The 12,304-nt window shown below is 43.5% G+C and overlaps 1 protein-coding gene across 1 annotated transcript in view; it reads right to left on the reverse strand.

Annotated features, from left to right (window-relative positions):
- ROS1 (ROS proto-oncogene 1, receptor tyrosine kinase) overlaps positions 1 to 11,620 on the reverse strand; it is a 256,125-nt gene extending 244,505 nt beyond the window's left edge. The window contains exon 1 of the mRNA XM_044291160.1: positions 11,445 to 11,620. Coding sequence (XP_044147095.1) covers positions 11,445 to 11,540 — 96 coding nt within the window. The 5' untranslated portion in view covers positions 11,541 to 11,620. The remainder of the gene's footprint in view (positions 1 to 11,444) is intronic.
- Positions 11,621 to 12,304: the final 684 nt, after the last annotated feature.

The raw sequence follows: 12,304 nt of genomic DNA on the forward strand, positions 1-12,304 counted from the left end.
AGAGGGGAAATAGTTATTAAATAAACAGGAAAAAAAAAAACCCACACCAAAATATTAAGTATTAATCACCCCGTTTCCCAATTTTACATATAAAATATATAAACAATAAATAAATAAACATATTACATATTGCCACGTCCGAAAAGTCTAAACTATTAAAATACAAAAAAAATCTCGTATGCAGTGAACTTCGTAACAGAAAAAATAAAAAAACTGCATGATTCGCCAAAGTCGCCTTTTGCCCCCCAAAAATAGGATAGGACTGTTTGATTATGAATTGCGCAACGCACGTGGCTTTTTTTGTGTTTTTATTTTTTCCGCATTGTATCAAATGGTATCGAGTATCACAATACTTTTTTTATGGTATCGAAACAACCCTAGTCTGCACCTAGACTATGTCTAAAAAGTGACACAAATTGGAGTAACTAGGGTTTCTACATGTTTTTAAAACTTGCTCAAAAAGGGAGCTGGGCTTAAAGGGGTTCTGCACTTTCAATTAACTGATGATCTATCCTCTGGATAGATCATCAGCTTCTGATCGGCGGGGGTCTGACACCCGGGACCCCCGCCGATCAGCTGTTTGAGAAGGCATCGGCGCTCCAGCAGCGCCGCGGCCTTCTCACTGTTTACCGCCGGGCCGCCCGCCCACTGACGTCACGACTTGTATCAACTACAGTGGGCGCGGCTAAGCTCTGTTCACTTGAATGGAGCTTAGACGCGCCCACTCTAGTTGATACAAGTCGTGACGTCAGTGGGCGGGCGGCCCGGCGGTAAACAGTGAGAAGGCAGCGGCGCTGCTGGAGCGCCGATGCCTTCTCAAACAGCTGATCGGCGGGGGTCCCGGGTGTCGGACCCCCGCCGATCAGAAGCTGATGATCTATCCAGAGGATAGATCATCAGTTAATTGAAAGTGCAGAACCCCTTTAACAGGAGAGGTGACTACAAGAGAAATGGGGAATGGCCTAAGATGAGATGTTTTGCACCGTGCAATTTTGGCATATAATTTTGTTTCAAACAAATCCAAACAATTGTTGGTATAGAGCTAGACCAAAGTGTTATTGCCCCACAGTTATAACCCAGCCTGAGCCACTATGATCAATGTGCCTCATTGATCTTTAGGCTTGAGCTACATCTAGACTTTCTAGTGATTTAAAGGGATTGTCCATGATTAGAAAAACATGTCTACTTTCTTCCAGAAACAAAACCACACATGCCCATTGTTGAATGGCCAGCTGCAATACCACACACAACCTGTGGACAGGTGTGGTGCTGTTTGTGAAAGTACCTTTATTAACAGAAGTATTATGAATATGAACTTTTATTTTTCTATGTTCTGCTCCTGCAATACCCAGCAGGAGACGCTTCACTGTGAAAAGCTCTCCACTGAGCTTCTTTCCATCCCTCCCCTCTGATCCGAGTGACATTTGTACCCATTTTCCTGGGTCCCTATTCTAGAAATGCCTATTCTTGTCCTCAAAATGGATAAGAATTGGACATGTTCTATAATTTGCAGAATGTCCTCACAGATACGGAAAACGCACAGATGAAATGCAGATAGGACACGGACAAAAAATACAGTCTTGTGCATAAGGCCTTACTTAGAGCAGAGCGGAGGGGCTGTGAAGCAGCGTAAAACAGTGAGCTGAGAGCATATCATAGTGAAGCACTGCCTCCAGTGCACTTGCAGAAGCACAACGTGGCAGAATAAAAGTTCTTATTCACACTACTCCTGTTGACAAAGTCCCTTTAACTTGCTAGAGATAAATTTGTATGAAATCACTGCAAAATTTCAAGGTGATTTTAATGTGGAGAAAAAGTGCAGCCACAATTATTTTGGCTAGGGTTATAACTAGACTTTTAAAGTGTAGCTGTCATATATTTGTATTTGCTACTTTATTAGACCTAGGCATGTATACCTGAGTTAGTCTATTCAACAATTGCCAAAAGATCTATATTTATCTTATAATAGCAGCTTTCATTAATGTCCCCTGTTCCTTTCCACTGGTCCCTTAAAAGACCGTTGCTAGGGCTTTTCTGTCTTCCCTATAGTATAAACAGAAGACAGAAGGGCATTGCATGCTTGCATTAGGCTTCAGAGTGAAGAGGTGTGTCTCTCAGTAGTCAGTAGCTTACAAATCTTTTAAAAATCGCCTCAATCAAGTTAGTTGCTAAAGATTTTTTTAATCACTACGTACAGCGATTTCACTTACCGTAATTGCAAAGATTTTGAAGATATTGGCAAGTTAGACTAGAACTGCTACCACAGATGTGAACCTACTTTTTTGGACAGTGATATTACAGAAATGTATTGTCACGAGGGTGTCAAGAGCCACGTCTGACTCCGTTATACCCGGGGTCAGGAAGTCGCAGCGGGTGGCTGCGCGCTCTATGTCTAAAGATCACGGTGTTTCTTAGTGTTTGTTTTCTGTGTTTGCATTGCTATCCTTTTTGTCTCACTCAGGGATCCGTAGCTTCTCCTCCTCAGCTGTTTCTTGTCTGCCACTCCCAAACTCCTTATATTCTCCTCTCACACTTCTCTTGTTGCCAGTTATAGAGCTTCCTGCCTGGACATCTATGCTGACCCACTGGAGCTGAGAATCTGGTTGTTGTTCCAGAGTGCTACCCTCCGGATCCCTGTTGGGCTTTTGTTGTCTCCTGTTGTTGCCCTCCTGGGATTATATGTTTAGTTTGTATTGTCTGTCCTCCCCTTGGTGTTTTCCTTTAGAGCTAGTGGTGCGGACTAGTGTTCCCACCGCCCTGTTCACTATCTAGGGCTCATCCTAGGGAAAGCCAGGGTTTTAGGCACGTGATCGGCGTACGGGTGAGGAACCCGTCTAGGGACGACAGGGCAGCCAGGCGCCAGTCGCAAGGTGAGTCAGGGGTCACCACCTTCCCTCTCACTAGGGCAGGGCCTCCCTCTTTTCCTCCCTCCGTGTCACGTATGTGACAGTTACGCCGATCGTGATATTATAACTGGCCCTTATTTTTTTTTTGAGAAAAAAAAAATATATACGTTTTTTTTTTTTTCTCTACTTAGAATCCAATATGGATCCTATTGCTGCTTTGGCAAAACAGCTTCAAGGCCTGTCTTTGGAGGTGGCGGGATTGAAGGCGTCTGTCCTCCAACAGCAGCAGCAAATGCAGCAGACCGTAAGCCCAGCGGTTGCTATGGGTAACCAGGTTGTTACAGAACCCAAGGTTGTTCTTCCTGACAGATTCTCTGGGGGAAGGGACAAATTTGTGTTGTTCCGTGAGGCCTGCAAATTATATTTTAAGCTGCGCCCTTACTCCTCAGGTAATGAAGAACAGCGGGTGGGGATTGTTATTTCCCTGCTTCAGGGGGACCCGCAATCCTGGGCGTTCTCGTTACCCCCTGGTTCCCAGGCTCTCCGGTCAGTGGAGGGATTTTTTGGGGCTTTGGGTCTCATATATGATGACCCTGACCGTGTCGCCCTGGCTGAGTCGAAGTTACGGAGACTCCTACAGGGAGATCGGCCAGCAGAGGAATATTGCTCAGAGTTCCGCAGGTGGGCTACGGATACTCAGTGGAACGACCCGGCTCTCAGGAGTCAGTTCTGCTCTGGGTTATCTGAAAGGGTTAAGGATGCGCTGGCGCTGTATGAGACCCCCCTTTCCCTTGATGCTGTTATGTCCCTCTCTATCAGGATAGATAGACGTCTTAGGGAGAGATCGAAAATTCCTGAGCAATCGGTAACCTCTCCCAAGCAGCAGTTAGTCTGTACTGACTTGGATGAGCCTATGCAGCTAGGAGGAACTTCTCGTCAGGTCCGTCCTCCTGAGGTTCGCCGTAGGTGGGGGGCTTGTTTTTTCTGTGGGGGGAAGGGTCATTTCATTAATGTCTGTCCCTCCTTTTCCCAAAAACAAAAGACCGTCGGAAAACTACTAACCCCAGGCTGTGCGGAGGATGTCAGCCGGGGGGTATACGTTTCCTCCATACGAACATCTCAATTTGTGTTGCCAGCGGTTATTGTTTTTGGTGTTAAGACGGAGTCTATTTCTTTTTTTCTAGACAGTGGTGCAGGGGTAAATTTGATAGATGCCCATTTTGCCCGCACTATGGGTTTGTCTCTCTGTACGCTGCAGAGACCCATTCCCATATTCGCTATTGACTCTGCTCCTCTGTCTCAGAGAAACCTCACTCACGTTGTCCATAACTTACATCTTCGGGTAGGGGACCACCATAAGGAGCGTCTTTCATGTTACGTTCTGGAGGGCCTTCCCTCTCCTGTGGTATTGGGTCTTCCCTGGTTGGTAGCGCACAATCCAGTGGTGGATTGGCAGGCCAGGGAGATATTGGAGTGGAGTGAGCATTGCAGAGAGAATTGCTTAAATAACAATTGCTTAATCGCCTCCATAGCTTCCCTACCTACATTTATTTCAGACTTTGAGGACGTTTTTTCTGAAAAGGGTTGTCAGAAGCTACCACCTCATCGTCCTTATGATTGCCCGGTTAACCTGATTCCCGGTGCAAAATTACCCAAGTCCAGGTTGTATAATCTTTCGGGTCCCGAGAGACAAGCCATGAAAGATTATATCTCCGAGAGTCTGGCCAAGGGACACATCAGACCCTCTTCTTCACCCGTGGCTGCAGGGTTTTTCTTTGTTAAAAAGAAAGATGGGGGCCTGCGTCCTTGCCTAGATTTCCGTGAGCTAAACCGGATAACCGTCCGAGACCCATACCCTCTTCCTCTCATTCCTGACCTTTTTAATCAGATTGCGGGTGCTAGGTGGTTCTCCAAACTTGATCTTAGGGGGGCCTACAATCTGATTCGTATCAAGGAAGGGGATGAGTGGAAGACAGCTTTTAACACCCCTGAGGGGCATTACGAAAATTTAGTCATGCCTTTCGGTCTGACCAATGCCCCTGCTGTCTTCCAACATTTCGTTAATGATATTTTTAGTCATCTCATCGGCAGGTTTGTAGTCATATACCTAGATGATATCTTAATTTATTCGGCTGATCTGAAAACACATGAAGTACATGTCAGGCAAGTACTGCAGGTCCTACGGACGAATAAATTATATGCGAAAATTGAAAAATGTGTCTTCGCCGTTCAGGAAATACAATTCCTGGGATATCTATTATCTGCTTCAGGTTTCCGTATGGATCCTGGGAAGGTCCAGGCAATTTTAGATTGGGATCTTCCTGAGAACCTTAAAGCTCTACAACGGTTTTTGGGTTTCGCAAATTTCTACAGAAAGTTTATTAAAAATTATTCAGTGATCGTTAAACCCCTTACTGACATGACTAGGAAGGGGACTGATTTTTCTAAATGGTCTGACGCCGCTAAAATTGCATTTTCCTCTCTAAAAGAGAGATTTACCTCGGCACCTGTCCTAATTCAACCTGATGTCTCCCAGCCTTTTATTGTTGAAGTTGATGCGTCGGAGGTGGGAGTGGGGGCTGTATTGTCTCAGGGTCCGTCTCCTGGCAAATGGCGTCCTTGCGCTTTCTTTTCCAAAAAATTATCTGCAGCAGAAAAGAACTATGATATTGGAAATAGGGAACTGTTGGCGATTAAACTGGCGTTTGAAGAGTGGCGTCACTTCTTAGAGGGAGCAATCCACCCCGTCACGGTAATTACGGATCACAAAAACCCTGTGGCTTTTCGCCTGGAGCTACCTCAGACTTTTAAGATCCATAACGTCTTCCATAAGTCGCTGCTCAAGAAGTATGTTCCACCTCTAGAACCATCACCGCTGCCACCGCCTCCTGTTGTTGTGGATGGTAATCTGGAGTTTCAAATATCCAGAATTGTTGATTCTCGTCGGGTCCGCCGCTCTCTTCAGTATCTGGTGCATTGGAGGGGTTACGGTCCCGAGGAAAGAATGTGGGTTCCAGCGTCAGAGGTAAACGCCAACAGGTTGATTCAGGCTTTCCATGTCTCTCATCCGGAGAGACCTGGTCCTGAGTGTCCGGAGGCCCCTCGTGAAAGGGGGGGTACTGTCACGAGGGTGTCAAGAGCCACGTCTGACTCCGTTATACCCGGGGTCAGGAAGTCGCAGCGGGTGGCTGCGCGCTCTATGTCTAAAGATCACGGTGTTTCTTAGTGTTTGTTTTCTGTGTTTGCATTGCTATCCTTTTTGTCTCACTCAGGGATCCGTAGCTTCTCCTCCTCAGCTGTTTCTTGTCTGCCACTCCCAAACTCCTTATATTCTCCTCTCACACTTCTCTTGTTGCCAGTTATAGAGCTTCCTGCCTGGACATCTATGCTGACCCACTGGAGCTGAGAATCTGGTTGTTGTTCCAGAGTGCTACCCTCCGGATCCCTGTTGGGCTTTTGTTGTCTCCTGTTGTTGCCCTCCTGGGATTATATGTTTAGTTTGTATTGTCTGTCCTCCCCTTGGTGTTTTCCTTTAGAGCTAGTGGTGCGGACTAGTGTTCCCACCGCCCTGTTCACTATCTAGGGCTCATCCTAGGGAAAGCCAGGGTTTTAGGCACGTGATCGGCGTACGGGTGAGGAACCCGTCTAGGGACGACAGGGCAGCCAGGCGCCAGTCGCAAGGTGAGTCAGGGGTCACCACCTTCCCTCTCACTAGGGCAGGGCCTCCCTCTTTTCCTCCCTCCGTGTCACGTATGTGACAGTTACGCCGATCGTGATATGTATCTTTCTAGCAAAGTATAGTTTTAACCCTAACCTAAAAAGTGGAAGCTACTTTTTGTCTATAGAATAATAGAAAATCACATTGATATCTCTTGCAAATTTAGCAGCTATTTCACAGCGATTTATCTCTTTGGATCTTTTTACATTTGTATAAACACTCATTCCCGATAATTGGTCTGTGCAAGTAAATGCAACCCTCATCACTGCTGATAATCTGGCAGTTATTGGAAATGTCTGCCTAATTCCCAATAACCTACCAGATCATTGTTCTGTGTAAAAGGACCTTAAAAGATTAACCGTCTCCAGGAAACTATACTGAAGGTATAACGTTAGCTTTAGGCAGTATATTTAAAAGGAATGAGTCATAAGTAGGGTTGAGCCAACTCTCGCGGGATCACACTTACGCAACTTCCTCTTTCATCTGGAGATTACGTCTCTGGTATGTCGATTAAAAAGTCCAATCTTCCGAATTCTTTATGATAGTGTCTGCATGGCCATGCGACTGGAAATGGTTTGACAGGTGTGTGGCGTTACCAGGCGCGTTTCGGGATATGTTGCTATCCCTTCCTCAGTGGTTCTGAGTCTGCATTGGACTTGGGGAACAATGGTTCTTGCTAATTTTCAAAAAAGCCATCTCTGTCTACTTTTGTCTTGTGTATGGCCACCTTCATCATGGTCAAGTTCCACTCATATGCAATGTAACTGACAATAATCAGTGGACCTCACGTATGGACAAACAACTAAGTGTGCACTTGGGTGTCACATTCATTCCTAATAAGCCATATATGACTGCCACAAGAATGCCAGCTATCTCCAGGGAAGGGAGATCTGCCATCTGCTCAGTGTATAAATGAAAGCAACATGTGGTAAGAGGACCCCTTTGTGCTGCAGGAGATTAACCCTTTAGGGGGAGGGCTCTGGTTACTGACACTTTTGGGGGGCTATTGTTACTGGCTAGTGAGGACAGGCGGGATTAGCCTCAGGGTGAGGGCAGTGGCAGCCATCTTAACTGAATAGTGAAATTGCAGTTTTATGCAGACTTGTTGCTAAGGGCTGAATCTTATTAAATATGGGGTAAGTCAGTCTAATAGTAACTGATTCTGGAATATCATGTTATTAGTAACTACATATATGAAAATTGAAATTAGGGTCTAAGTGTGACAGTTATCCTTTAACTGTTTAGTTCAGTTCAGTATGTTACAACGAAAGATTGAGTGAATAAGATAATTTTAATCATTATATATTAAAGTTATGTAACTATTATTCTAAAGTAATCTTTTAGGCTACTTTCACACACATAGGCCACCTTCTCCGGCAGGCTGTTCTGGCGGGTGAACAGCCTGCCGGATCTGTGCTGCCGCTAGTGCACGTGTGCCGCTGGAAGTCCACTCCGGCCCCATTCACTATGATGGGTGGGCCAGAGGTTCGGCAGCAGCACGGAAACCATTTGCCTTTTCAAACCTATATTTTGCTGGAATGGCTTTCGGTGCCACATCAAATTTGCAGCACTTCTGAGGTACCAGTTACAGTGAGAACTCCAAGAAATAACCCCATTTGTGAAACTACACCCCCAAGGAATTCGGCTAGGGGTGTAGTGATAGTTTTGACTCCATAGGTGTTTCATAGATCTTAAAAAGTAATATGTATTAGCTTTTTAAGTATAGAAAACCACTCTTCTCAATATGATAGGACTGTAGACTGGAGGTAAGTGGTCAGACTTGCATGTAGATATCCTAAGATCCCAGGAGAGACTTTTAGATTATATTGTTTTCTGTTACCTATTTTTTTCTCCCTCATTTAACCCATAATAAGGCTATAGCTTTACTATATTGAAAATAGAGGTTTTCTATGTATAGAAAACTAATACATATTACTGGTTTATTCACATGCACAATATATGGTTATGAAGACACAATAATATATATTAGCTTTCTAATTAGCTTTCTAAGTTTAGAAACCTCCATTTTCAATATAGTAAGGCTATAGCCTTGCATTATAGGTTAAATGAGAGAGAGAGAAAAATATGTAACAGACGGCAAAAAAAATAATCTAAAAGTCTCTCCTGAGATCAAGGGATATCTACATGCAACACTGCCTGTTACCTTGCCTGTTATAGGTGGGGATTGCAGCCCTATTCCTTCTCCCACTGCATGAGTGATTTCACTATGGAGGTATGTGGGAGCTTGGTTGTGAGTTAGATCTTAGCACCATTCAGACAGTGTTTACACACCATAGGTAGTCTAGTGGTAGGACCCAGGCAAAAAAAATAATCTAAAAGTCTCTCCTGAGATCAAGGGATATCTACATGCAACACTGTTACCTTGCCTGTTATAGGTGGGGATTGCAGCCCTATTCCTTCTCCCACTGCATGAGTGATTTCACTATGGAGGTATGTGGGAGCTTGGTTGTGAGTTAGATCTTAGCACCATTCAGACAGTGTTTACACACCATAGGTAGTCTAGTGGTAGGACCCATGCCACACTGAGATACCTTGGCGGTGGTGCAAATGGGCTCCGTTGTGTTCCTGACTGGAATACATTGGCTAAAGTCTCAGTTTTTAACATCAGTCTGAGGGATTAGCCAGTATTGTCAGTTGCACATCATTGTTATCTCCAGGATAAAGTCTTATCATATTGAGAAGAGTGGTTTTCTAGGATTAGAAAGTTAATAGATATTACTGGTGTCTTTATAAGTATATATTGTGCCTGTGAGTAAACCAGTAATACAAACCGGATTCCAAAAAAGTTGGGACACTAAACAAATTGTGAATAAAAACTGAATGCAATGATATGGAGATGGCAAATATCAATATTTTATTTGTAATAGAACGTAGATAACAGATCAAACGTTTAATCCGAGTAAATGTATCATTTTAAAGGAAAAATACGTTGATTCAAATTTTCACGGTGTCAACAAATCCCAAAAAAGTTGGGACAAGTAGCAATAAGAGGCTGGAAAAAGTAAATTTGAGCATAACGAAGAGCTGGAAGACCAATTAACACTAATTAGGTCAATTGGCAACATGATTGGGAATAAAAAGAGCTCCTCAGAGTGGCAGTGTCTCTCAGAAGCCAAGATGGGTAGAGGATCAGCCAATTCCCACAATGTTGCGCAGAAAGATAGTGGAGCAATATCAAAATGGTGTTACCCAGCGAAAAATTGCAAAGACTTTGCATCTATCATCATCAACTGTGCATAACATCATCCAAAGATTCAGAGAATCTGGAACAATCTCTGAGCGTAAGGGTCAAAGCCGTAAAACCATACTGGATGCCCGTGATCTCCGGGCCCTTAAACGACACTGCACCACAAACAGGAATGCTACTGTAAAGGAAATCACAGAATGGGCTCAGGAATACTTCCAGAAACCATTGTCAGTGAACACAATCCACCGTGCCATCCGCCATTGCCAGCTGAAACTCTACAGTGCAAAGAAGAAGATATTTCTAAGCAAGATCCACAAGCTCAGGCGTTTTCACTGGGCCAGGGATCATTTAAAATGGAGTGTGGCAAAATGGAAGACTGTTCTGTGGTCAGACGAGTCACGATTCGAAGTTCTTTTTGGAAATCTGGGACGCCATGTCATCCGGACCAAAGAGGACAAGGACAACCCAGGTTGTTATCAACGCTCAGTTCAGAAGCCTGCATCTCTGTTGGTATGGGGTTGCATGAGTGTGTGTGGCATGGGCAGCTTGCATGTCTGGAAAGGCACCATCAATGCAGAAAAATATATTCAGGTTCTAGAACAACATATGCTCCCATCCAGACGTCATCTCTTTCAGGGAAGACCCTGCATTTTTCAACAAGATAATGCCAGACCACATTCTGCATCAATCACAACATCATGGCTGCGTAGGAGAAGGATCCGGGTACTGAAATGGCCAGTTTGCAGTCCAGATCTTTCACCTATAGAGAACATTTGGCGCATCATAAAGAGGAAGGTGCAACAAAGAAGGCCCAAGACGATTGAACAGTTAGAGGCCTATATTAGACAAGAATGGGAGAGCATTCCTATTTCTAAACTTGAGAAACTGGTCTCCTTGGTCCCCAGACGTCTGTTGAGTGTTGTAAGAAGAAGGGGAGATGCCACACAGTGGTGAAAATGGCCTTGTCCCAACTTTTTGGGGATTTGTTGACACAATGAAATTCTGATTCAAGATATTTTTCCATTAGAATGGTACATTTTCTCAGTTTAAACTTTTGTTCCGTGATTTATGTTCTATTCTGAATAAAATATTAGAAGTTGGCACCTCCACATCATTGCATTCAGTTTTTATTCACGATTTGTATAGTGTCCCAACTTTTTGGGAATCCGGTTTGTATGTTTTAGCTTTCTAAGAATAGGAAAATTCTATTCTCAACATGCTAAGGCTATAGAAAGTAGTGTATATGATCTGTACATGCTATGACACAGCTCTAGAACACAGCTCTCCCCTCAGCATGCTGATCTCTAGCCCTGTCAATACAAGGGAAGGGGGTATTGTGCAGAGCACAGAGGTGTTATACAAACAGTGATCAAAGGATTCTGCCCCACCCCCTGGTGATCCAATGCGCTCGTTTACATATGAATATAACATATATATCTCTGCAGCTTTTTAACGTAGTGGCAAAAGAAAGGCATCACTTCAATCAGCATGACCAACCCTACAAGGTAGAATTCCAGGTTTAATAGGGATAATTATGCTGATAGAAGCTCTTGAAGTATAAACACAATGAAAATACAATTTCACACAACAATCCATATCCAGATTCAGTAAATGTAAATCAATGACTGTTACTTGGATCATGGTGAAACAAAATTTGAAGCTTGTAACTTACCTGGGCACTTCCTTGTACGAATAACCAATTCCCAATGGTCAGTACAGCTACAAACCAGAGGAGGTTTTTAAAGCTTTGGCAAGGAGGAGCTGGCATATTCAGATTCCAGTGAAAGTTAGTGTGATTTTATATTTCCAAAAATAAAACATTCTCAGTGATCAGTCAGACAGAGTGCATTGTCTAGAATATATTGCCACAGCAGCTATGTATAGGTAAATGTGACAGGCACAGTCTTCTATACAGGCTATTACTAAAAGGACATAGCACTACAAGCAAAGGGGAAAAGTTTCTGTTTAGCACCTGGTATATCTCTGCATATAATGCTTTACATCGATTACTTCTTAATGGAACTGCCACACCCTCCTATGACTAAAGTTCCAAGGTAGACTGATATAAAACCATATGACACGCTGTTCTCTGGTTACTCATCCACCAGGAAGGTGCATTACCTCTTGTTAACAAGATAATCATAATCTAGAAACCTAATGAAACACTTGAAAAAACTGTGAACTTGTATAGTTGATGGTGGAAAATAATGTTATGTTCTAATTATATTGAAATTCCCTATAGTCCTGATTCTAATGGACTGTTGTTATTCAGATTTTAAACAATCACTTGTTACCAGACAGGTGCAGAATGCACACAAACGGCTATGAACACCTTCAGTGGCAATTTATCATTGCATTTCACTAATTTTTGGCTAAAAATCGTATTTTCAATGGTCTTAAAAATAAAAAAATGTCAGCGGTTTCTGCCTTCACTTCAGTGTATCTGCGCACAGTCTTGCTTTCTGTTTATGATCTGTCAGGAGTTCAGAGATAAGGCTATACATACATCCGTCAGAGCAGCAACTTGAATTC

This window comes from Bufo gargarizans, chromosome 4, assembly GCF_014858855.1.
Source record: "Bufo gargarizans isolate SCDJY-AF-19 chromosome 4, ASM1485885v1, whole genome shotgun sequence".
NCBI classification, from domain to species: Eukaryota; Metazoa; Chordata; class Amphibia; order Anura; family Bufonidae; genus Bufo; species Bufo gargarizans.